General features: G+C 49.7%; 1 protein-coding gene across 8 annotated transcripts in view; it reads left to right on the plus strand.

The window, feature by feature from the left end:
• TTLL10 (tubulin tyrosine ligase like 10) overlaps positions 1-25,099 on the plus strand; it is a 110,602-nt gene that overhangs the window by 3,928 nt on the left and 81,575 nt on the right. Inside the window, exons 1-2 of one of the 8 annotated variants that reach the window (XM_039367693.1) lie at positions 15,822-15,838; positions 15,932-16,036. Coding sequence is in view for 2 of the 8 variants with exons in the window: in XM_039367690.1 (XP_039223624.1) it covers positions 90-224 (135 nt within the window). In the remaining 6 variants the exon portion in view is untranslated. Of the gene's footprint in view, positions 1-70; positions 225-15,405; positions 15,428-15,524; positions 15,801-15,821; positions 16,037-20,807; positions 20,924-25,099 lie in introns of those variants that run through there. The other 7 variants (XM_039367690.1, XM_039367698.1, XM_039367694.1 and 4 more) reach the window with 7 other exon arrangements.

The raw sequence follows: 25,099 nt of genomic DNA on the forward strand, positions 1-25,099 counted from the left end.
GATTAAAGAATTGTGGTGTTTCCAGCCTGTGAATGTTGATTGTTATTATTATTATTATTATTTTTTGCAGAGAACTGTTTGGAAGCAGCATGGAAAAGGAGAAGAAAAGAAATTTCTGTGCTTTTACTGTGTATTTTGAAGAGGAAGATGATGCAGAGAAGCTTCAGAGGTCGGAAAGGGAGACGATGCAGGCTGCTTTTGAGAAATTCAGAAGACGGAGACAGGTAAGGGGGATTGATTTGAGCGGGAAGACTTCATTGGGCACACACATACACATATACATATATAAAAATCATACGTTCATAGAAGTCATGTACAAAATGCATTCCATTCAAAGAAGGTTTGTGCAAAAAAATGTATATGTTATGCCTGCAGCCCACAATCTTATGGGCACCAGGGACCGGTTCCATGGACCAGAGTGGGCATGGTTTCACATGCTGCCTGCATCCCACGGATGGGGCTTTGCTTGTGTGCCTGGCCTGATTTCTGGCATGCCACAGTCCGATGCCAGTCCACAGACCGGGGGCTGGGGACCTCTGTGTTATTGCAGGAATTGCTCACAAGTGTGCACATTGGGGGAAACCTGCTCAGAAGTGGATACAAAGGTGTGAGTGTGAACTTGGAAACAACTTGCTCAGACCGTTACGGAAATAGGGGGGGGGGCAATTAAACTTCAGGAGTGAGAAAAATGAGACAAAATGAAACTGACTGAAAACCAGGTTGCGGGGGGTGGGAGTGAAATTGCCAAATCTGCCAAATTTGGATAGATCAATCTTTGCAAATGGGTAAAAGGAAGAAGCTGAGAGGTGAGTAAATTTGAAACAGACAAGCTCACTCATTGTTAGCATGCACACTGAGAATCTGATGGTTGAATATGATTTATGGTTATCCGTCAAGGAGGGCCTATTCAAACTGTCTGGAAAAGCCAGCAAACACCTAACCATCAATACGAGCAAGGAAAGTGAGCCTAAACAGTTTTGACTATCGATGGCATTTTACCTTATTCATTCTTCTTAGACAGAACAGAAGGGGAAAAAAAAGCCTTTTAGTTTCTCTTGATCTTCCCCTTTCATTCAGTGCACTTCCTTTAGTTTCTGATATGTGAAGGATCCTTTTGAAGACGCTATCTTTTATACCTTCCTTTTTTTACACCAATTTGAGTTTGGCTGCATCGCGGGAGAAGGGATGGGAACCTATCTTTTATTAAACCAGGTCTAAACCACCGGCGTTTCTTTTGTCAGAAATGACTGTTTATATGAGGTTGGAGGGTTGCGTTTCTTTCTTTATTTCGGGGTGCTATTCTTAATGCGTAAATGTCACTGAAGTGTTAACCGGTGTCTGAAAAATGGCTTCAATTTGAAGACGATCACCATTTCCAAAGGCAGACGTTCCTTGCTTGAAAAATAAACATTAAAAGTCCAAACAAGAGGCTCACAATTCATGTACACATTCAGCCAGACTTTTTAAAGGCAGACAGGTAAAAAATATCTATTTAATTCCATTGAAAAATAGGCTGAATTATTCTCTTACCTTATGCTAACATTGGCCGCCTCTTAATAAAAAAGAACGCATGGCAAGCTCGTTTTTTCCATTCATATTTAAAGAAAGCAGGTTTTTAATTCGCCTTTGAGGTCTCTCAGGAGGGGAAGCCCTTGTTTCAATTGCTGAAAATTCCACTCAATGCACAGCAATGCTAGGTGTTATTAAAATTAATGATTGTTTTCTCTCTGGTAGATTTACATTACTGATGAAAGACCTAACTGCAAAATTGTATCGGCTCAGGGTTGTACATTTGGATTTGACTGTGTGCCTTGGCAACTGCTTAAGCTCATTAAGTTCATGCCTTCATTAGTGTGTTTCCTTGGGAGAGTTTAAGTTGGTTTTGTGAAAAAAAAAATAGGTTTAATAATTTAACCGTTTCTACCCAGCCCACCTTTTCAGAGCTCTTGTTACCGAATCGGCAGAACAGATGCTGGAAGTGATGAAAAGAGAGAAAAAAAACGGGCTAGATTTGAAAAGTCTGGGGTGGGTTTTTCAGCAGGAGGAGAACTCAAGCAAAAGGGCTCACGCAAAAGCAGTAGAGAAGATTTGAAAGGGGTGTGTGTGTGTGTGTGTGTGTGTGTGTGTGTGTTGAAATCTTTCTCTCAGTCTTGATTATTTATTGAATGCCAGTGACAGTCTCTGCATCTCATCCTCAAAAGCAAGATGCCTGCAGGGGAGGGAAGGCAGACAGCAAGCATATTCCATTGTAAGATTTTGGAATGTGGCATGGGTTATTTTCAAAAAATACCCACCCACATTCCCCCGTTCCCCCCAACCCCCCCCCCGAAGCTTAGCAATAAAAAAGCAGATGGAGGGGGGATTTTTTTGGAGACGTGTCCTCTGTTTGCTTTGCGGCTTCCAAGTCTTCCTCCTCATGTTAAACTGAAATAATATTTAGATTCTCAAGAGGCTTAGCCTGTCCTTTAATAATTGCCAGTTCAGGTGCCAGAAACCTTGGCATGCAGAAGAAACATCAAAGTTGGACCGTGGCTTGTTTAAGAGCAGGGAGGCCAGGGTCAAATCTGACTCTGCCATGAAACTGACCCAGTAACTTGTAATAGTAGTTAAGTTGGAAGGGACCTTGGAGGTCATCTAGTCCAACCCCCTGCTCAGGCAGGAAACCCTACACCATTTCGGACAAATGGCTGTCCAGTCTCTTCTTAAAAACTTCCATTGTTGGAGCATTCACCGCTTCTGGAGGCAGGCTGTTCCACTGGTTAATTGTTCTCACTGTCAGGAAGTTTCTCCTTAGTTCTAGGTTGCTTCTGTCTTTGATGAGTTTCCATCCATTGCTTCTTGTCCTGCCTTCACGTGCTTTGGAGAATAGCTTGACTCCCTCTTCTTTGGGGCAGCCCCTGAGATACTGGAATACTGCTATCATGACCCCCCTCGTCCTTCTCTTCATTAAACTAGACATACCCAATTCTAGCAACCGTTCCTTCTATGTTTTAGCCTTCAGTCCCCTGATCATCTTTGTTGCTCTTCTCTGTACTCTAGAAAGAGTACAGAGAAGACAGAACTTGAGACCGACTGAGAACTTCCCTGCCTCTCAGCCTGACCCACCTCACAGGGTTATTGTGACCACCAAACTGAAGCCAGCAGGTTGGCAACGCAAGCACCCCTTGACTTAAGACCACGGCTGAGCCCCAAATTTCCACTGCTAAGTCAGACAGCTTTGTTCCACTTTACGACCTTTCTTGCCACCGTCATTAAGCGGATCACGGCACTTGTTAACTTAGTAACTTGGTTGTTAAGTGAATCTGGTTTCCCCCGTTGATTTCGCGTGTCAGAAATTTTCAAAAAGGCGATATGTGAGCCTGGGACATTGCAACCGTCATAAATGTGTGCCAACAGGCCCGCAGGCCACGGGAAATAACCCCGGGTGCCACACCTGGCCTTCAGCGGGGACTCGGTTTCGTTTCTCTGCCGCTCCAAATGTTGAGCTGCAGGGTTAATAAATGGTTAGGAAACTGCAGAAGGGAAATTTTTTTGTTTCTCCAAAGAACTGCTTCCCAGCTCCGCATGTCAGAAAGCATTTGTGGGCCGAGCCGGGCTGGGAAGATGAAGGTGTAAATTAAGCTTTTATGAAGGTGCCGAATAGCATCCCGGAGTCCTTTTGATGGTTACATATCAGGATAATGGCAATAAATTAGCCGACAGCAGCAGCTCAAGGACACCTTACCCTTGTAGCCAGCCCTGATTGCTTGGTTTTAGAGAGATTTTATTCCCTCCATCCCAGCCAGCCAGCAGCACGTCGCAGGTGTGCTATTCACCCCCCTGGGAATTGTTGTATTCCGTCGCATGGGAATTTTTTTAGAAAACAGAGGTGAGCCCGTCTTTTGCAAGGTTGGGATTGGAGAAAACGGGAAGCGGGCAGGGGCAAAGAGTATTGATGGATGGTGCTTGTTAACTGTCAACCACCCCCCCCCCACACACGCACATACACACCTAACCCAGTTCCCTAATTTGTGTGGTCAGGCAGTGCAGAAACCGTTGTGCTTGGCAACCAGGCGGTGCAAAGAAGCTTTGAAATGTTACAGACATGCTTACGTGTTTTCACGGGAGGGATTCACAATGCTTAACAGCACATGTGAACTGCATTTTTTTTCCCCCTCTTTTAATTGGCTTCAGAAAGCCGCTGGGGATATGACCGTGGCTGTGATTCCATCAGAGGATGGGGGTGGTGGGGGGGAATTGGATGGCAAGTGATGGCCCCGAGGGAGCTGTGGCTCAAAATAGGGACACTAAATGTTCCAGATAGTGACGCCATGTGTGTTAGGGTTTGATTTGTGAAAAAAAGAAGATTTGAAATCTCAAGAAACCTTTATTTTATTGCTAGTCTGGGGTCTGCAAAGGGTAGGATGACGGGCCAGGCGTTGCTTATTTCTGTTTTAAAGGCCACAGCTGGTGGTGACCCCCTGCCCATCTTTGGCAAGGCCCCCGAATCTCTCCCCACCCCAAAACTTTGAGCAGTTCTGGAGGGGAACCCTTATTGTGTACCTCTTCAGTATGCCGTATTTGTGGATTTCAAACATCCAATTCGTATTTTTCCCACCCTGGCAGAGGGTCAGGCTACATGACCTTTGGGGGAGACCATTCCGATCCTTTCATCCTGCTCGTTTTTGACGGGACGAACCTGACGTAACATTTCACGTACAAAAATGGCTGATCAGGATGTACATTCATTTCTGAGTTTGCAGCCTCTAATAGCCTGAAGCCTGTTGGACCATTTCTGGACAGTCTTTGCTTTTAGATGGCCTCAGTGCCCTCCGGTGGGGAGGATGAGAGTTGTAGTCCACAACATCTGGAAAGACCCCGGTATTGGAACCATCCCAGAACAGGAGATTGGCACGGTGAGACAGCGCCATCTGGAGGCCATTGTGTTCATTGTCTCTCTTAGCATAGCACCTTGGAGGCAGGGGCACATAGATAGATACCAGTGTACCACTATGTGTTTTGGTCAGGAAAACAAGCACATAGATGAAATTTTAGCAAGGTTTTCTGCATTATCCCTCCCCTCTCCAGGAAAGTCTCCACGAAATTGAGCTGAAGATGCTTTTCCCCCCTCCAGAAAGCAGATTTTTCAGCCTCTGCACGAAAGACACCTCCTGTCTAGGCCAGGAAAGGAGAAAGACTAAATATCAAAATTTCAGCGAGGTCTCTCCGATGCAAATATCGCTGGCAGAAACCTCGATACATTAATTGCCCAGGCATCTGAATAATTTTCACAGACACTTCCCCCTCCCCCATATAATAATAGGGAATCTTTCTTATGCCTGTCTTTTATCTCTGACATACACAACTCACCCGAGCCTTTCTTAAGAGATATTTCGTCCTCATTTTTTTGTTGTTTTGACACCATGCAATTTTTTTTCCCAGGGGAGGGGGCAAACCACAGCACTCATTTTTGCGCGATCGTCAGACTCTCCCCTTCCAGAGCGGAGGGCTCGATACTCAGGCAGTGTCGAAATTTGATAAATAAATGAATAACCGAAGCAAGATCTAACAACGCAATTCAGTGGCTTGCTACTTCTTGATTTTATTTTTTTGTGGGTTATTTTTTTTTTGGGGGGGGAGAAATGAAAAGGTAAGGTTTGTGCAGCCCGAGAGCAGGATTGGCCCAGGAAATTTTAACCCAACATTGCCCCCTCCCCTCCCATCGGATGAGCTCCAGGGAGTTGCAGGCTGCCGGTAAATAGTCTTTCAACAATGGTGCAATTAGAATCAATGGTTTGTATAATTCCTCACCTTATCCCCCTTTCTGCTGGCGCAAGGTTGAAGGAGGAAGGGATAAGTCACCAGGGAGGAAAATGTCAGTGGACTTTTACAGCCGAGCCAATGACGCAGACCTGCTTATCATGGGATGTCGCCTTGGTTTTTCCCCTCGCCTCTGTCTTCAGCCCTCCATCTTCCTTTTCCCTCCTTGTCCAGGTGGGCTGTCAAGACAAAAAGGGCCAATTTCTTTCATGTCCTTGTTTGTGAGATTGCAGATGTCGCCTTTGTGCCAGGGCAGTTCACAAAGATGGGTATCAGTTCACCCGGGGTGAATGGGGACCCTTCTGGGGCAACTACCACCTGCTTCTCTCCTCCACACAATAGGAACGCCTTTCTTTCTTTCTTTCTTTCTTTCTTTCTTTCTTTCTTTCTTTCTTTCTTTCTTTCTTCCTTCCTTCCTTCCTTCCTTCCTTCCTTTCTTCCTTTCTTTCTCTTTCTCTTTCTCTCTTCCTTCTTTCCTCCCTCCCTCCCTCCCTTTCTTTCTTTCTTTCTTTCTTTCCTTTCTTTCTCTTACTCTCTCTGTCTCTCACTGTCTCTCTCTCCTGGATTAGCTGCTGATTCCTGCTGATTTCTGGAAGGTGGGCATCTGGGCACTTTCAAGCTGCCCTCCAGATTCTTGAAATATTTATTAAATAACTGGCGAAAGGGAGGAGGGAATCTCCCATGTCTTAAATGCCAACCAGGTTTGCTTCACTGCAGCTCAGTGGCTCAGCATCAGATTTACTCCCCCTTTAAACTCTTGTGTAGCTGGCATTGGGGACAGCTAACCGTTTGATAGATCAGTTTTTCTACTGAGAATGGTTTTTACACCTCTGTTTTTTCTCTCATTGTAAACCATCCAGAGTCATCCCAAACAGCAGGGTGGACAATATATCAGTTTAATAAATAATAAACTAACAAGAGCCTCCTATACCCCCCCCCACTGCTATCAGACATGGCAAGGGATGCAGTTGGCAAACTATTGCAGAGATGTTTACACATCGCCCTTGACCAGAGCACCCCAAAGGCTTCACTCCGAAGACTTCACCCCCCCCCCCAATCCCCTTGGGAGAAAAAAAATCTCAAAAGCCAACGTGCTTTTGAACAGAATGATGATAAGCTGGAGGAAGATAATGCGAGCGACCTCTCGCCTCCAACCCTTGAAGCAATCCAGAGGGGGAAACTGGGTTTAGAGAACCCTTGGGGTGAATGCAGAAAAGTTTCTTTGCTCTTTACCCTGAAAACTGTACACACACACACACACACACACACACACACACTAAACTGGGCAAGAAAGGAGAAAGACTCGAAATGAGCTTGCTGCACGGAAGAAGAGGCAATGGAAACTCAATTTTTTTTTTTATGGGAGAGTGGTTGTTTAATGTCCTGCTTTAATGGCGCCTCTTTGCGAGGTGCCCCATTCCTTTTGGCAAGGAACAGCTAGGTATAATTTGCGCCCGAATACAGAACCGCTTCCTGTTTGACCTTTCCCTTTTTTAAAATAAAAAAATTAAAAATGCCAGCATCTAAAAAGGCCAGAATGAAATATCTCTTGCATCTTTCTTCTATTTATCATCCCATTTTCTTGCCTGCTGACTTGTAGGTATCATGCCAGGTGGACGTTGAGGACCGGAACCTTAAGAAATTGGGACTCCCTGGGCAGCCTCAGCATAGATCGAGCTGGGATGGAGAACAAGGGAAAGCCAAAAAGAAAAAAGAAAATGCCTGTGCAAAATTAGGGCTATTTTAGTTAAGGAATAAACCAGGGGACATAGAAATCCTCCACTAATCAGCCCCAATGATGCCTGAGCCCCTGGTTGTCTGGCTCAGGGGAGGCCGGGCAGGCGGCAAAGTGTGCCCCCCCCCCTTCCGGTGCAATTAGCATCCTGCCATTAAAAACAACCGCCTTAATTGCAGTGTTTGTGTGTTGTTGTTGTTTTAAGTTCCAGGCGGAGATCAAGTAACACCTTTCACGGTATGGAGTTGGGCATAAACATCTCTGCAGGGAGGATTGTTGTACTTGTGGATGGGGCAGGGTGTCTGGAGATAGGGGGGTCTCCCTTGGATAAGGGAGGAGAAGGTCCTCCATTCTCTAGTCTAGACAAAAGTTCTCTCTCTCTCTCTCTCTCTCTCTCTCTCTCTCTCTCTCTCTCTCTCACACACACACACACACACTAACAAGGCGGGGGGGGGGGCTGCCTCCAAATACGCCAGCCAAGAGGAATGGCACAAAAGGAAAACAACTGTGGAGGGCAGAGGAAAGAAAAAAAAAACAAGAATAAAGTAGCTCTTAGGTGAGGACATCCTTTGAGAAGAGGATGTCCTCACCTAAATGCTCCACCTGAGCAGGTGAGATTTAGAGGCCTCTAAAAAAATAGAAACCCTCTCCCACTTCTCTTTCTACACTCGCTGTTTCTGGCCTTGATTATTGTGGATAATAGTAATATAAGGCTTGATCTTCTGGGGTGGGGGGTGGGGGGAAGTCCACCCGGTGCTGTTGAAAGATAGAATGCCTTGGCGCGTGGAGGTTCTTTTCCTACCTATCTGGGCTGATTCCCACTGATGGAAACAACGTTTGGCAAAGAGGGAAGCTGTCGTGTCTCCTGGGAATCCGATTGATATGCTGAATTTCTACTCATAAAATCACATTGGCAGGGCAGCCACCCTGCCCCAAATGCTGTGGGTCTCCCGGAGCCATCCCACCCCCATCCCAGATGGGTTCCCCCCCCCCCCGGGAAAAGAGACTGTGTTCGGTGACGCAATCTTTCCCACCCCTTGCGAAGCCGAGGAGAGGCTGATTCCCTGGAGCTGATCACCAGGCAGAAGCCAGAAAACCGATCCTAGGGGAACTAATTACTCCACCCGAACGAACGAACGCCTCACCTTCTGCTTTGATCTCAAATTCTCCTCCGGCTTCCCCACCTAGCGATGCCTCCGAAGCCCAAAAAAAAAAAAAAAAAAAAGGCTTGGGTTTCCATGCAAAGTCTGCCCTGCGGGATCCACCTGCCCCTGGGCACGAGATTGGGCAGACCCTCTCGCGTCCTCCCATCTCGGCTTTTCCCATCTTTTCCCGAACACGTGGGAGCGTGTCGGTCTACGGAAAGGATCCAATCTCTGCTCTGTGGTGGAAGGGCAAAGAGCCGTCTCGTTTTGCCTGCCCAAAATAAGTCCTGGGGACTTGGTGGAGATGGCCACTTAGCTTTCTTGGCGGCAGTAGGGATGTGGCGCTTTTGAATTTCTCCTGTCCTGGGCATCTCCTTGTGGTCTCCTTTCCAAGGACTCATCCGAAGGATCCTTTATCCTTTCCCACCCAGTTGCCTTCTTCACCCATGCCGAAGGTGCAGTTTTGAGAGCACCTATGAGGATCAGCTCAGCCAAAAACTCACTGGGTTCTTCCTGAAAAAGAAGAGTTTGAGAGTAGGGGGGTGGGTGTCTTGATCCTGGTGATGGGATGTGGCTGAGAGTCTCAGCAGATGGATTTTTCCATCTGTCCACAGCAGAGCATCTACACCTTCACATTGTGACAGCCCTGGAATTTCCTGGTGGTCTCCTATCCAAGCATTAAGGAGCTCAGACCGTCCCGGGTTCTAAAACTCAGCTATTTGCTGATGCCTAACTAGGTGTATTGCATCACACCTGGGTCCAAAGCCCCCTCTACTTATGCAGCTCACTGAGGTCCCAAAATATCCCACCCAAATCGCTGGCTCTTTTCCTCGTCCTTCCTCGTCTCTTTTTTCCTTTGGCATACCAGTTTTGCAAAGCCCTTTAACCTGCTCGCACGCAGTTCGTCACGCAGGGTTTTTCGAGCTTAAAGAGCAGGATAAAAATGCATGGAATAAACAGGCTATCATGGGGATGGAACAGAGGAAGATAAAATAACGATGCCTTGGGATCCCAGCTGAACTCTTTTTTTCTTTTGAATGGGGAAAAATGATAAATAGCATGCCTTCGAGGTGCGACAAAAGCTTTTGAAATTGGTTGCAGTTCCACATTAGCTTTCTGTGGCCTGAAAGCCCGGATGCAGTCATGCAAATATTTATTTTGCAATTTGATCTGAAGTGGGGAAAGAAAGAAAAAGAAAGAAAGAAAGAAAGAAAGAAAGAAAGAAAGAAAGAAAGAAAGAAAGAAAGAAAGAAAGAAGAGAAAGAGAAAGAAAGAAAGAAGAGAAAGAAAGAAAAAGAAAGAAAGAAAGAAAGAGAAAGAAAGAAGGAAAGAAAGAAAGAAAGAAAGAAAGAAAGAAACAGAGGTATCGGAGATGGTTTTGCCATTTAGGGGGGTCAAGAGACCCTAAGAAGGTGACGGGGGGGGGGAGGAAAGAGATAGAGCCAAGTCAGAGTAGGAAGAGAGTGAAAGAGAATAGAAAAAAAAAATAATGAAGAAAGAATTGGAAAACATTGGATTTCCAGTTCTATATAAAAGAGAAGCTGCCATTTGAATACCTGTGTCAAAGAAAAGCTTGACCCCTTGGGAAAATATGAATTATTTGGACAGAGGGTCCCGAGTGGCGTTTTCTCCATCGCCCCTTAATCTGCGGATGTTTGGGATTAAATTGGGGGCAAGGCTGTAGCCCTTTCTGAGTGCCCATCTACCACTGCTCTCTTTGCAGCCTGCAAAGAATGGAGTTAGTATTAGGCCCCAGGCAGAAGTCTAAATCAGGGGTGTCCAACTTTAAGCAAGTTTCAGACCTGTTGAAGTCCCCAAGTCTTGAAAGTTGCTAAGTTGAAACACACACACACACACACACACACACACACACACACACACACACACACGGGTGGACTAGATGCCCTCGAAGGCCCCGCTCCCGACTCCCGCCATTGCCTGAGCAGCTGGTGGGAAAGGTCAAGCAGGATTCTCACTTTATTGGCGTTCTTCGTTTATGGCTTCTTCCTGTTTGCTCCCAGGATCGGGAAGGGCGTGTTCCTTAACGGCCCTGGCTTTTCGCCAGCCTCTGCCCCCCCCCCAAACCTCCCTTATCAGCCACGAGATAAGCCTGACACGGGTTGCTGGTTACCTAGAATCCTAGATGATGTCAGAAGGATGCCCACGGCACTTTCGCTGTCAGCTGCTTGGGGGCGCTCATGGGCTAGACCCGGCTTGGATGTGGCGGGGGGGGGGGGGCTGGGCTAGAACAGAGGTAGGCAACCTTGGCTCTTTTATGACTCCGTGGGCTTCAGCTCCCAGAATTCCTCAGCCAGCATGTAAGTCCCCGACCTACGACAGTTCATTTAGTGACCGTTCAAAGTTGCAACCTGACGGACAAAAACGACTTACGACCATTTTTCACACTGAACGGCCGCTGCTGCACACACACACACCCCATAGTCACATAACCAAACTTCGGATCCTTGGCCATTGACTCGTATTTATGACGGTCGCAGTATCCCGTGTGTGTGTGTGGGTCACGTGATCCTCTTTTGCGACCCGGCAAGCAAAGTCAACGGGAGAGGCCAGATTCACTTCACAACCACGTTACTAACTTAACAACTGCAATGATTCACTTAACAATAATTGTGGCCAGGCAGGTGCCAAAATGGGACCCAAATTCACTTAACGAAGGTCTCGCTTAGCAACAGATGTTGTCGGGCCAAGTGTGGTCGTAAGCCAAGGGCTGCCTGTGCTGTTCTGAATCACAAAACACGACCCATTGGCCCTTGTGGTCCTCACAAGCCTTGGCACACAAAATGGTGTGCCAAGGCTTGTGAGAATCGAAGCCCACCAGCCTCACCCCACAGGACAGGCAGCGTCCTGGCTCTGCTGATCCACACAGATTTCCACACACAGGGGCTCCTGAGGTTTTCGGCCATAGACCGGACAACCATTTGACCGGGACGGTATGAAGGTCTCTCGTCTTGAGCAGGGGGCTGGACTACATGACTTCTGATTCTATGTTCTATGTGCAAAGACACCCCCCCCTCCCGGCAAGCAGTCCCTGTCAACACACCGTTGCAAAAACCTTCCTCTCCTTGTGATTTATTTATTTTTTTTTTAAATCCTCTAGTGTGGTCCCAACTTCCTGTAAGCCAGGCAGGAGAAAAATAATTTGGAGGAGGAATTTTAAACATGACCTCCCTTTTCAACTTCTTTCCCTATGCTTACTCGATAAGGAGGTCTGTACAACACGCAAATGCCAGGAATAACTGGAAGACACAAGTAATTTCTCTGACTAGGCTGTTATTTGGCCCCGGAGATGTGCTGGACAGCCATTCCCCGCCTAGTTCGTTTATTGAGCAGATAGGCAGGTGGGGAGGTGGGTGAGTAATTATTTCATTAAAGAAAAGCAGGCAAAATACAAGCAATCCTTGTTCTTCGTAGGGATCGGTGTGCAGTGGCCAATAACAAAGCTGCCGGTGATGATCCACGATCCAGATGCCCAGAAAAAAAAAACGATAAAGTCACAGAAAATGCAGGAAAAAGGAGGGAGGGAGGAGGAAAGGAAGGAAGGAGAGGCAAGGAACGGAGGGAGGGAGGGAGGGAGGAAAGAGAGAGAAGGAAGTTCACATCCTTTAGAAGATTATCACTATCAACCACAGTTGCTTTTGATGCCTTCCTGAATTCTCTATCAACAGCTGGTGAGAAAGGGATCTGATCTTTTCCTATCGGTCCACCAGGGGGATTCCCAGGGCACATCTGGTTGGTCTCTGTATGCCCCAGAAGCGTGGAGAACATGGATCTTTAGCCTGATCCCGTCTCCTACGTCTTAAAGTCATTATCCCAGCATAGGCATGACTTAGTGCTTAGTTGGGTTTCCGGATCCGGATCCCTTTTCGTTCCTGGCTTTTATTCCGGGGCCTCCTAAATCCCGGGAGAAGAAAGAATGAAACTAGATAATAAAGTGCAGGACCCAGAAAATTGCCGGCACAGAGATTAAGCACGGCGTTTCGGGAAAGTCTTGCAACTTAGGAAAAGCATCGCAGAGAAACTTCCAGTGGTGTCTCCTAACAAAAGTTCCCCCATTTTAACAAAATGTCTTTAATCAGCTCTCGATTGGATAGGGTTAAGGCTGTTGTGCCATTAGCCACGGTCGAAAGGACCGGCTTGTTTTTCTAAACTGCATTTCGGAACATTGGCTCATCCACGTTATAGTTGCCGTGGGGCGAACGTGGGGCCCGCCTCTGGTTTGATTCACCCCAGGGCAGGATCAAAGAAAGTTCTTCTGAACATCGGGCTGCCGGAAAGGGGTTTACTTATGGTTTCTAATAAAAAAACAACAACAAGGGCAGGCTGGGAAGGAAATCCAATTTAGGGTCAGTGCCCTGTGGCTGGCTCCAGGCGCCCCTCCCTGCGTCTTTAATATAAAGGATATTGTGCCCAGGGGGGGTTCCTTAAGCAGAAGGTCACCATTGGGGGAAGCTACACTAGGCACGTGCCTTTGTTTCGTCTCAGAAGTGGGAAGGGGTGAATTGCAATTGAAATTAAACAGTGTCGCTCAATGGCGAGATGAGCAGAGTATACAATTAATAAATAAGCACGTGTCCCAAACGCTCGATATTCTGAAGTTTGGGATTATGACTGGCTTTAGCCATCTCCCTTTCCGGATCGTGTGATCTGAGGCCCCTAATTTTTCTGAAATGGTATAGGGTTTCCTGCTTAAGCAGGGGGTTGGACTAGATGACCTCCAAGGTCCCTTCCAACATTATTATTATTATTATTATTATTATTATTATTATTATTATTATTATTATTATTATTAATCATCACACAGTCAGCCAGATGTTCAGATGGATTTGGCATTTTGTCTACCTATCGAGTCCTTACCCAGGACCTGGGATAGGCAGATGTGGATGTTTGATGGTATGACAGATCTCGTCGCAGGATGGAAGCAGTTCCTAGTAAGGCCGCCTTTTGCAATGGACTAATAGCGAATTTGTCAATGCCAGTGGTGTTCAAGTGGTGCTCCAGTTGTTTTGGGATTGCACCCAAGGAGCCTATTACTATTCGTACTACCCTTGCTTGCTTTTGCCACAGTCTTTCTATTTCTATTGGTAGGTCTTTGTATTTTGTTATCTTCTCCAGTTCTTTCTCTATTATTATTATTATTATTATTATTATTATTATTATTATTATTATTATTACTATTACTATTATCATCATCATCTCTCGTTAGGGTTGAGGTACAATATAGGTGGACTGTGTTGCCTGCAGTTTTGCATATCTGGGAATAAATATAACCAGAATGTGATATTTTTTCATAAGCACAGAAAAGTATTTCTGACACGTAGAAGTGATCCCTCCCTTCCTTCCTTCCTTCCTTCCTTCCTTCCTTCCTCCCTCCCTCCCTCCCTCCCTCCCTCCCTCCCTTTCTTCCTTCCTTCCTTTCCTCCCTCTTTGCTTTGAGAAGCTTCTTAATCAACGATTTCAAGCAGCAGCAGATTCAGGAGAGAATCAAGCCAGTGGCTCCTAAGCCTGGCGTTCTTTTGCTTTCAGAAAACACCAGCAGCATCTGTAAACCTGGGCCGGCTGCATTCCAGGAAGACTTCCCCCCCCCCCCCCAGCCAGTTTTCTCTAGCTTCAAGGCAGCTTCAAAGCGGGAGAAAAACAGTGGATATCCTACGCGTAGCTGCAGGGCTTCTCTTGAAGAATAATACCTGCCCGCTCTTTCTATCAGCAGTTTTTGTACCAGGTTGTTTGGAGTATCAATAGTTGTGTTTTGGACAAAGTTTTACGGCTGCAAATCAGAGGAACCGAAGAACGTGTTAAGAGGCTTGAGTTTTTACAAGAGCAGGCCAGCCGCCCAAGAAACGCGGGATTGTGAACAGACACCCTCCCCCCTATTTTTATTGTGGTATTAACTGTGCTTAAACAATCCCCAGTAACTGCAATAGCATAATCTTAATACAATTTAATGATGCGATCCCAGCATTAAATGTGGCAGAGGGCACGCCGAAAGCCCCCAGATAATCGTAATATAGGTGGGGGATTATTCGTCACACTCATGACTCTATAACATTGAGCTCCCATCCAAGAATGGGCCACAAAGCAAAGCCCTGTTTACAACAAGTTGGTTGGTCCCAGAGCCTGCCAAAGCTTACGTAAAACCTACCTACCGCTCTGAGTCCATTTCCCCATCAGATACCCTTTTGAGCAATCACTTTTCCCACCCATCCTGCACCCCTGGGTGGATCCTTGGGGGTCCATCTTTCCCTCCTTCCCCTGTGCCTCGGTCTCAGGTCTTCCTGGCAGAAATTCTACGCTGGCCAGACGAGTCGACCCCTCTCTCCCTCCTCCTCTGCCGCCTTTGTGAGGGTAGAAAGTTAAAAATTATTCAACAAGAGATTCCTGGCCTGCAGGCCAGTACCAGGCGAAGATTTTCACCGCCTGTTCTGTTCCTTTGCCAAAACCGAGATAAGACACCACTACGCACTTCTTTTGGAATAATAATTCTCTTCTTCTAGATTGCACCGGCAAGTTTATCTCCTACCTTTCTCCATCCCCGCCCCAATTATAACCCACGTTCCCATTTCCCCCCCCCTCTTTATTTTCTCAGATGCTCCCCAGCCCCCTAAGATGAATATTTGGTGTTAACTAGAAGGGAGGGGGGGGAAACACTTTAAAAGATGCAAATCATTAAACCACCCCATAGCTGAGTTCCTTTCCTCCTCCCGTCGGTTGCCTTCACTTCAAAGGCCAAGTAAGTAGCAGATTGATTTATTTTTTAAGCCCGGCTGCCCTTCGCAAAGAATTTTGCATTGTTTTCTCTTCCCCCCCCCCTCCAACGTTGAGAAAACTGGAACAGAGGGCTGCAGAGTTGACCTGGGAACTGAAGGCAGGCTGGATTCTCGAGCCCAGCCAAACGGAGAGAAATTCCCAGGAATTCCAATTTTCCCCACGCTCCACCTTCCGCCCGTAACAAATCACCTGGCGGCGAATGTAACAGTGGGGCCTTTTTTCCGGAGAAGTCTTGCGGGTATAAAACAGGAGCTGCCAAGTGTCAAGGATGGGCCGGCGACGTTGGCCAGCGTGGATCGTGGACCGCGTCAGGCTGCCTAGGTAGGGCGGGCAAGGTAGGAGACCCTCGCGGTCTTTTGCAGAGACCAAAGAGGTACGGAAGACCACCAGAGCCCCGGGTCTTGAAATGGGCCTGAACTGGACTCACACAGGTGGCGTCCATAATGCGTTTTCCTTCACCACTTAGGATACAGCCACTGACGCTGGTCATCGGTGTTGGGGATAGAGTTGGTTTCACCTTCCCATTTGGGTTGCGGTTGGGCCAAACCCCTGGTCCAGGGGATCACACCAGGTATTTTGGAGACAAATCCCCTCCCCAATTAATATCTTGGCTTTACTGTTAGTAGATTAATTATCTCGGCTGCTGTTCGTATACATTTTCTGGAGGCTTTTGTTACCGTCCTACTGTTTTTAATTGTTTTATCATTTTAGAATCTTAAGCTGGCCAGAATCATTTGGTTGAGTTGGGAGGCAGCAGAAGTGGAATGAATGAATGAATGAATGAATGAATGAATGAATGAATGCATGTGGGGTAGACTAAATGCTGGAAGATTGTCTAAGAAGGAAAAACAGATGCAGTGGAGATTGGGAGGGTGGAGAGAGTGGGATTCATTGCAGTGTGGCCTAGTGGACGGATGCCCCCTTCTTGTCTGTGCCTTATGATCTGAATGCTTATTAAGTGTAAATGAATTTGTTTTTGACCTGGCTGGGTTTGGAGACTAGGACCCCCTCCCCTTCCTAGGTCTTAGCCTCAAAAGCCAAACCTCCAGAACAGGTGGTGCAAACGGATTCGGATTTCAGCTACTTGTAGAGAGGGAGACCTTGGCTCAGCCTAGCCTACCTGGCAGGGTCGTTGCAAAGATGGAAAAGGACAGTTCCCTCCAGGACCTTGCTTGCTGTTCTGCGGTAGAGGTGTACCGGGTCCAATTCTGACAAAACACGGCTTCCATTTTATCCTTAGGAGGTGAGAACAGTTTTACAGACGGGGTGAAAGACAGGGCTGAATTAAACCAGACAAAGCAATTTAAATTAAAAGGGAAAAAAATGCTTTCCCCCCCCCTCCCTTAGCTGTTTGCCTGTGGGGGAATCTAAACTCCTGTCTGTTGCACAAGAGGAATGTAGACTTTGCTCGGGGACTCGGATTGCCTGCCTCTCCTTTCTTTCAGCCTGAGCTGGACCCAAAGCCTGCAAGGTTGGGCGTAGGATCACTGGCCTACCTCCCCGGGCTGTTAGTGCGAAGGCCGGAGCCTTCCCATAATCCCCTGCCCGCTCTCATTCAAAGTTGCTGGGACCAGAGCCAGGGATGGGTGAGCCCAAAGACCCTAGTGGGTAGAGCAAAGGCCAGTGGGTGGGACCAAAGACCTTAGTGGGTAGAGCCAACCCGCTTCCTTTTGACCCCTGGGTCTTTTTCCTCACTTGGATGCAGCCAATCCCTTTGTTTCAGAGATTGTTGAGGGTGATGGATGATGGGAGTCGGTATCCAAATACCTCTTGAGCAGCCCATTTAGAGGAAGGCTGGCTTCGGGACAGGCAAGCATCCCGCTCATGAGAATAAACCAGGGGTCAGCAACCTGCAACAGTGAAAGAGCCACTTGGATCCATTTCCCTCACAAAAAAAAAATCCTGGGAGCCGCAAAATGTGCGCGCGCACACGCGCGCGCACGCGCATGCGCACAGAACACAGGGCTTGATTGAAGAGAGGAGCTTAAGGCAAAACGTGCGCCTGCCCTGCCCCCCATCCAGCTCTGGTATGAACGGGCTCTGCAGTCCTGGCTTCTCTTCCCTTCGGAAAAGACTGCTCTCCCCTCACCCCGCGCTCTCCCTCTCTGGGACTTTCTTCTTGCTGCCTTTTGGCGCGAAGGTTCCCAGGGAGCGGAGGAGGAAGCCGACGGAGAGAAAGAGCTGCTGCAGTGAATGTTCTGAGGCAGCAGAAGACGGTCGCTCGGGCTCGCCTATCTCAGCCTGCTGCAGGAGGCTGGAGTTGAGGCTTCTGGTTTGCTCTGGGAGGGGTGCTTGGAAAAGGGAGGATGGGAAGCGGAAAGTGGGAGAAAGGACGCCTTCCAGCTCTCTGGGGTTCTTTCGCTGGGAGGTGAGGAAGCAGCAGTTCTGCTCCGTGGGAGGTGGGAGCAGGCAGCCTCTCCTTCAAACTTTGCCAAGTGACTCCAGGAGCGAAGCGAGCTACGAGTCCTAGGAATGTCAACTTTGCGAAAGAGGGAGGCGATGGTGGGATTAAAATAAAACGGGGGGGGGGAGGTTGAGGAAACCCAGCAGATGCTTACATCAGAGGGCCAGCAAGAAAGGCAGGGAGAGGAAGAAAGCTTTCGGGGCTTGTGCACAGACATAGCGGACTCTTTCTCGTCTCCTGCCCTTGCTGCATCTCCTGTGGAGATCATTTGCAGCTCTCTGCTCTGCAGCTTGCTTCTTGAAGCGATTTCAATCAGCCCCATTCATTGCCAAGAATCCCCATGGAAGTCAATGGAGGTCTGCGGCGAATCAAAAAGCCAGCTGCAGTACCTCCACGTCCGTTGATTTGACCGGCTCAGCGGCCCGGGGACGAGCAGGAACCGATGCCCCCACTGCCCGCCGGGCTTGCTGCCTGGCCTGGGGAAACACAAGGCAGGCTTAGCGCCCCGGGGACGGCCAAAACCCAATGCCCCTGTCGGCCGCACTGCCGCCCAGCCCGGGGAGACGCGAGGCAGGCTCAGCGCCCCGGGGACGGCCAAAATCCAATGCCCCTGCCGGCCGCCACTGCCGCCCAGCCCGGGGAGACACGAGGCAGGCTCAGCGCCCCGGGGACGGCTACAAACAAATGTCCCCGCCACTTGCTGCCTGGCCCAGGAAAAAACAAGGCTGGCTCAGCGGCCCGGGGACAGCTACAAACCAATGCCCCTGCCGCCTGCCGCACGGCCCGGGAGATGCAAGGCTGGCTCAGTGGCCCGGGGACGGCCAAAACCCAATGCCCCTGCCGGCCGCCACTGCCGCCCAGCCCGGGGAGACGCGAGGCAGGCTCAGCGCCCCGGGGACGGCCAAAATCCAATGCCCCTGCCGGCCGCCACTGCCGCCCAGCCCGGGGAGACGCGAGGCAGGCTCAGCGCCCCGGGGACGGCTACAAACAAATGTCCCCGCCACTTGCTGCCTGGCCCGGGAAAAAACAAGGCTGGCTCAGCGGCCCGGGGACGGCTACAAACCAATGCCCCCGCTGCCTGCCGCACGGCCCGGGAAGATGCAAGGCTGGCTCAGTGGCCCGGGGACGGCCAAAACCCAATGCCCCTGCCGGCCGCCACTGCCGCCCAGCCCGGGAAGATGCGAGGCTTGCTCAGCGGCCTGGGGATGGCTACAAACCAATGCCCCCGCCGCCTGCCGCACGGCCGGGGAAGATGCGAGGCTGGCTCAGCGCCCTGGGGACGGCCAAAAACCAATGCCCCTGCCGGCTACCACTGCCGCCCAGCCCGGGGAGGCGCGAGGCAGGCTCAGCGCCCCGGGGACGGCCAGAAACCAATATCCCCGCCATCTGCCGCCCGGGGAGACACGAGGCCGGCTCAGCGGCCCGGGGACGGCTACAAACCAATGCCCCCGCCGCCTGCCGCACGGCCCGGGAAGATGCGAGGCTGGCTCAGCGCCCTGGGGACGGCCAAAAACCAATGCCCCTGCCGGCCGCCACTGCCGCCCAGCCCGGGGAGGCGCGAGGCAGGCTCAGCGCCCCGGGACGGCCAGAAACCAATATCCCCGCCATCTGCCGCCCGGGGAGACACGAGGCCGGCTCAGCGGCCCGGGGACGGCTACAAACCAATGCCCCTGCCGCCCAGCTCGGGAAGATGCGAAGTCAGCTCAGCGGCCCGGGGACGGCCAAAAACCAATGCCTCTGCCGGCCGCCACTGCCGCCCAGCCCGGGAAGACGCGAGGCTGGCTCAGCGGCCCGGGGAGGGGCAGGAACCGATGCCCCCGCCGGCTGCTGCCCCCGCTGGGCCTACCGCCTGGCCCGGGGAAGGGCAGGAACCAATGCCCCTGCCGGCCGCTGGCCCCGCCAGGCCTGCTGCCCAGCCCAGGGAGACACGAGGCCGGCTCGGCTGCCCCTCCGCCTGGTGCAGGTAAGCCCCCTCCCTCCTCCCCACTCACCCTCCATCTCCGGGTCTGCTCCTGCTTGGCCCACTAGGGCCGCAGCTTGCGGGAGGGCTGGCCCTTTCAACGGAGGCTCTGCTGGGCCGCTCCCAGCATCGATCCTGGGGCTTCCCCGCGCGGCTCTCTGGCCACATGCACCTCGGACTGGGCCAGCCCCGGAAAGGCCCTTCCTGGCCACCAGGGGGCAGGGCATCTGGCTGCAGGGCCAATCGGGAGCAAGGGGCAAATCTGCATGTGTGTGAGAGAGAGAGAGATAGAGAGAAGGGAAGCACAAGTGCCTCTCTGTCTCTGTCTGTCTCTCTCTCTATGAAAATGGCGGAGAAGGCTCCGGAGCCGCAGGAGGTGGCTCAAAGAGCCGCATGCGGCTCCGGAGCCGCGGGTTGCCGACCCGTGGAATAAACCGTTTGAGCGGACCATTCTCGGCTTAAAAATGCAGGCAGCCGACCTATTTTTGTTCCTAAACTAGTTTATCGTTGTGTTTTAAGAGCATTTCCCGCTACAGATGCACACCGGCCTTATTTATCTCCCAATCACGACCATAATCGCATCCCTGAGCCGTTTCTGATGATCAGGTGCTGCTAGTAGTTTAAGGCCAGTTGCTTTTCCTATTCTTGCCAATAAGCAGCTTATGGAGAGGAAAGACTGGCGGCGGGGTGGGCGGGGGTGGGTGGGGGGCTGTCCTTCAGGGGGTTAACAAAACCCTCTTTGCCTCCGGAAACACCTGCTGTGTCCTCCCCACCGCCCCCCACCCCAAGCAGCCAATGAGAAGGCAGCGCGTAGCAGCTCCCAGACAAGTGTCCGTTTGAAACCCAACACCTGTCTCCGGTTCCTGCCAGGTGTGGTAGCCAGGTTGACGCTCGCCGCTTCTCACCTGGAAGTCCCTCCCTGTTGCCCGCCCCCCCTTTCCATCAGCAGAAAGAGATTTGGCTACTTCCTCCTCATGCACAACCCCCAACTCCATCGTGGCATTCGATCCTCAGGTTATCGGCACTTACAAATGCCCACCTGGCCCTAACGGGAGTCGACGGCAATGCCACCTTGTCAGTTTCCCTTTCCACAGGTAAGGCACGTCCTTCTTTCTCTCCCCAAGCCAGAGCTGGTCTTTCTGGAAAGGTGAAGGATGTGGTCCCCAAGGGGCAGGAATCTGGATCTAAAACAGACCTGGCAACGTCGGCCATCCTGAACGGTAGGCCTCCCACCCATCTCCTAACATCCCCTCCAAAAGCATTCCGCAACTGGGACTCCCTTCAGATGTGTGGACTTCAACTCCCAGAGTTCCAAAGGGATGCTGAGCATGCTGGGAGTTGGAGTCCACCCAGCTGGGAGGTATCCTGGCTTGTAAGATACAGAATACATCTTCCAACAAGATTTGTTCAACGTTAGGACGGCAGCTTCCGACTTAGGGTTGCAAAAGCACAAATTCTCATTTTTGGAGCCCTCCTCAAAAGTGTAGGCAGAAAAAGACAAGGTCCATTTAACAGACTCCTAGAAGTGGCCCGTCCTATCAAAAAAGGGAGGAAACGGGCTTCACGCTCCATTCCTCTCCCATCCCTTTCACTCATCTCCCCACCAGCTCTAAAACAGCCGGCTAATCCTTGCCCAGAAAGGGGATTTTTGATGTGAGAAGCTGGCCTTGAGCACAAGCGGTGACAAAACAAGGTGCATTTTCCAGATGTAGAGTTTAAAAAAAATCTGGTTTTCCCAATAATTTATAGCAGACTTGAAAACCCCACACCTCTCCAGAGACTACACCACTCCTGATCTGCCATAAGCCCTCTAGATCCCTTCTTTGACCTTGTAATATAAAATACAATCAACATTTTTAAATTCATAGAACACAGAATAATAGAGTCTCGGAGGTTTTCTAGTCCAACTCCCTACTCAAGCAGGAGACCATATATCATATCAGACAAATGATTATCCAATCTCTTTTTAAAAGCCCCCAGTGATGGAGCGTCCACAACTTGTGTAGGCAAGCCGTTCCACCGATTAATTGTTCTAACAAGAAATTTCTCCTTAATTCCAGGTTGCTTCTCTCCTTGCTTAGTTTCCATCCGTTGTTTCTTGTCCTGCCTTCAGGGGCTTTGGAGAATAGGTTGACACCCCTCTCCTTCCTTGTGGCAGCCCCTCAAATATTGGAAGACTGCTATCACGTTACCCCTTCTTTGCAAAAGACTAGACATACCCAATTCCTGTAACTATTCTCTCTACGTTTCCGCTTCCACCACCACCCCCCAATCGTTTTTGTTGCTCTTCTCTGCACTCTTTCCAGAGTCTCAACATCTTTTTTGTGTTGTGGTGGCCAGAACCAGATGCAGTATCCCAAGTGTGGTCTTACTAAGGCTTTGTAAAAGGGGAACTAGAACTTCATGTGATCTTGATTCTATCCTTCTATTAAGTCCTGCTTAATAGAGGGATAGAATTGATTCCATCTCCCTAGTCAGCCCTGCTGAACAGCCATTTTATAGTACTGTATTCCCAGCCAGCCCCCTACAAGGACAGGACCTGCTCCCTCTTTTTTTTTTTTTTTCAACCAGAGATGGGAGGATGGAGGAAAAAAAAAAAAAATCACCATGGGGTCTAGTTGGCATGGAGTCTTCAAAACCTGGCACTGAGCCAATTCAAAACAAAAGAAAGCTAATTTGAACTCCAGCCTCATTAGATCTGGTGATTTATGGCCTGCTTCAAAGGCCTGTTTTCTTTTCAAATCTAAATTTCTTTCTTTTGGGGACTAGCTGTTCAAGCCATTAACCTGACCCAGTGAGGCTGTCTTAATCGCTTTTGGGGTGGGAGTGAGAATGAAGCAAAACCTGACGATCCCCTTTAATTAAAGCCTTCGCCTTCCTACACTCTGGGCACCGTGCCTGGTCCATCACAGGCATCCTTCCTCTTGGAGCCCATGGGATCTGGCTGGCCAGTGGCATCCACTTCACCTGGGATCCAGCCCTGTTCTTGATGCCAGGCCCACCTGCTCTTGCACCTTCCAGTTGATCTGATCCTTCTGTGTGTTGCTTGGCCAAACTTTGGGGGTGGAACACATACATACACACATACGGGACCCGCCCTGAAAAAAGCAAAAAGTCTGGGATCTGAAGTCCGTCCATTGCTCGGGATAGCTCCTGCAAACTTTCCTGAAAAGGGAGAAGTTGGTTACTGAATTCTGGGAGTTGAAGTACACAGGTCTTAAAAGTTGCCGAGGTTGAGACACACTACTCTAAACTATTTCTTAAACTCACCTAAACATACCTGGAGGTAGGAAGTAGGAAACTGATTAGCAAACAAAGGGGAGTCATCAGCCCTCTGGGCACGTGGCTGGCTCTTTCCACCCCGTCCTGTCATACCTAACCCCAGTTGAACAAAAAATAAATAAATCTTTTATTTGGACAGTCTTGATTTAGACAGCCACAGGCCCTCTCCGAAGCTCCAAGCGGGCCTTTGTTATTGGAAACAATGATATATTTTGACATCAACTTCAAAATATTTGTTTTTGGCCAAGACCGTCCTGTCCTCTTCCCTTGCTTCCCATTCCCTGCAGGAGCCAGTAATAGCCTCTCTCTGAGTTTTGTTGCCCAGTTTTCTGGCTTTTGCGCAAGAGGTCAGATGTATTTTTTTTTCCCCTTCCTCCTTTGAGGTTAAAGGCAAAAAAAGCTGCAGGAGGTGACTGGAAGAAAAGCTGGACTGACTTCCTGTATTTCTCTAGCGGAGGCTTTGGTGTCTTATTTCCCACTTCATGGTCCTCTGCTCCAAGGCGACCTTGGGGTATCCCAGGCTCCTGTCAAAAAACGGGGTGCCTTGTCTGGCTAGCTCAAAGGCCCCTTTGCCTTTCGCCCCCTCTCAGCACGGCTCACCAAAAGCGGTTGCCCCATTTTGCGACCTTTCTCGCCGCAAGTCGTGAAGCGAATCACTGCGGCTGTTCAGTTGTCAACCCGGTGGTTAAGGTAACCTGGCTTCCCTCGCTGACTTTCCTTGTTGGAAGGCACGAAAGGTGAGGACAGTGACTCCAGGGACGCGGCGGGCGTCCTAAATGGGAGTCAGCTCCCAAAGCGTCTTCATTTTGAGCACGTGACCCCGGGGACGCCGCCACGGTCATAATTGCGGGAAACCGGTCATAAGTCCCTTTTCCCCCCTCCCCCCCAGTGCCGTTGTAACTTCAAACGGTCCCTAAACGAACTGTCGTAAGTCGAGGACTCCCTGTACAATCCCCCCCCCCCAAAAAAAAACATTCCGGAAGTTGCTGTTACCCATTGTGCCTCTTTCCCCACCCACGTTTCTCCTTCTCCACTTTGGAAACCTTCCCACTTTGGGAGGACGAGGTTGGATCAATTTTGGGTTGATCTTCCCCCCCCCCAAGGAGCAAGGGTAAGCAACGCTCCCCCCCTCCGCTGAAACGGGATCGCTGCTTAGCTCCTTTTCCCCACGGCCTCCTCCTTAAAGGGTAGGACGGTGCTGAAGGCCCACAGAGAGCCCTGCCTTTGTGATTTGCAATGAAAATCCGCGCAGGGGTCAGGAGGACTGTGATTCCAAGCCACGATAGGCAAATGGCCTATTTTGCTTAGGGCCTCGGGGGCAAGGAATCCAGGCTCCGGGTCGGTCCTGTCTAAGGCAGCCTTCGGTATTTCCTCCCAAAAAAAAAAAAAAATAACAATCATGGGCCGCACCCACAGAATAAACCAGGAAGAAAGTGCCTTTTTTTCCCCTTCACCCCCCCCCCATTACCCCCTTTCTTTTCTTTCTGCAGAGCGAAACATTTTCTCAACCTTTTCTCTTTGTCCAGGCCTGTGCCCGATTGATTTTTCAGGCGTTTGAAAACACGAAGCTTTGAGCTTGAAGAGAGATGGGGGTGGCCACAGGGGGAAAATCCCCCTTTGGAGAGCCGAAAGGATGCCGGTGGGATTCTAAAGCTGGAAACCTCATTTATTCCAATCCAAACCTGTCTTACAACAGCTTGAGAAACCCCGAGCTGCTTTAATGAGGCCAGAGGATCCTTGGGCTAATGGGCGATGCACAATCCTGGGATTTGGGAGGGAAAACTCGCAACGGTGACGCTAGAGTCCCCCAGAGGGTCAAAAAAGTCAAAATGGCGGCCACAACGGTGCAATCCAAGCTGTTTGCTTTTTGTTATGTATATTGCGTTTAAAAAAAAAAAAAACCTGCCAGAGCTTTCAATGCACCATTGTTGAGGCTGTTTTGACTTTTTGGAAGCTGCTGACACCCCTATGTGGTCCTTTGGCTATAG

Source organism: Crotalus tigris, unplaced genomic scaffold, assembly GCF_016545835.1.
Source record: "Crotalus tigris isolate CLP2741 ecotype Arizona unplaced genomic scaffold, ASM1654583v1 scf7180000020588.15403103151:6194809, whole genome shotgun sequence".
NCBI classification, from domain to species: Eukaryota; Metazoa; Chordata; class Lepidosauria; order Squamata; family Viperidae; genus Crotalus; species Crotalus tigris.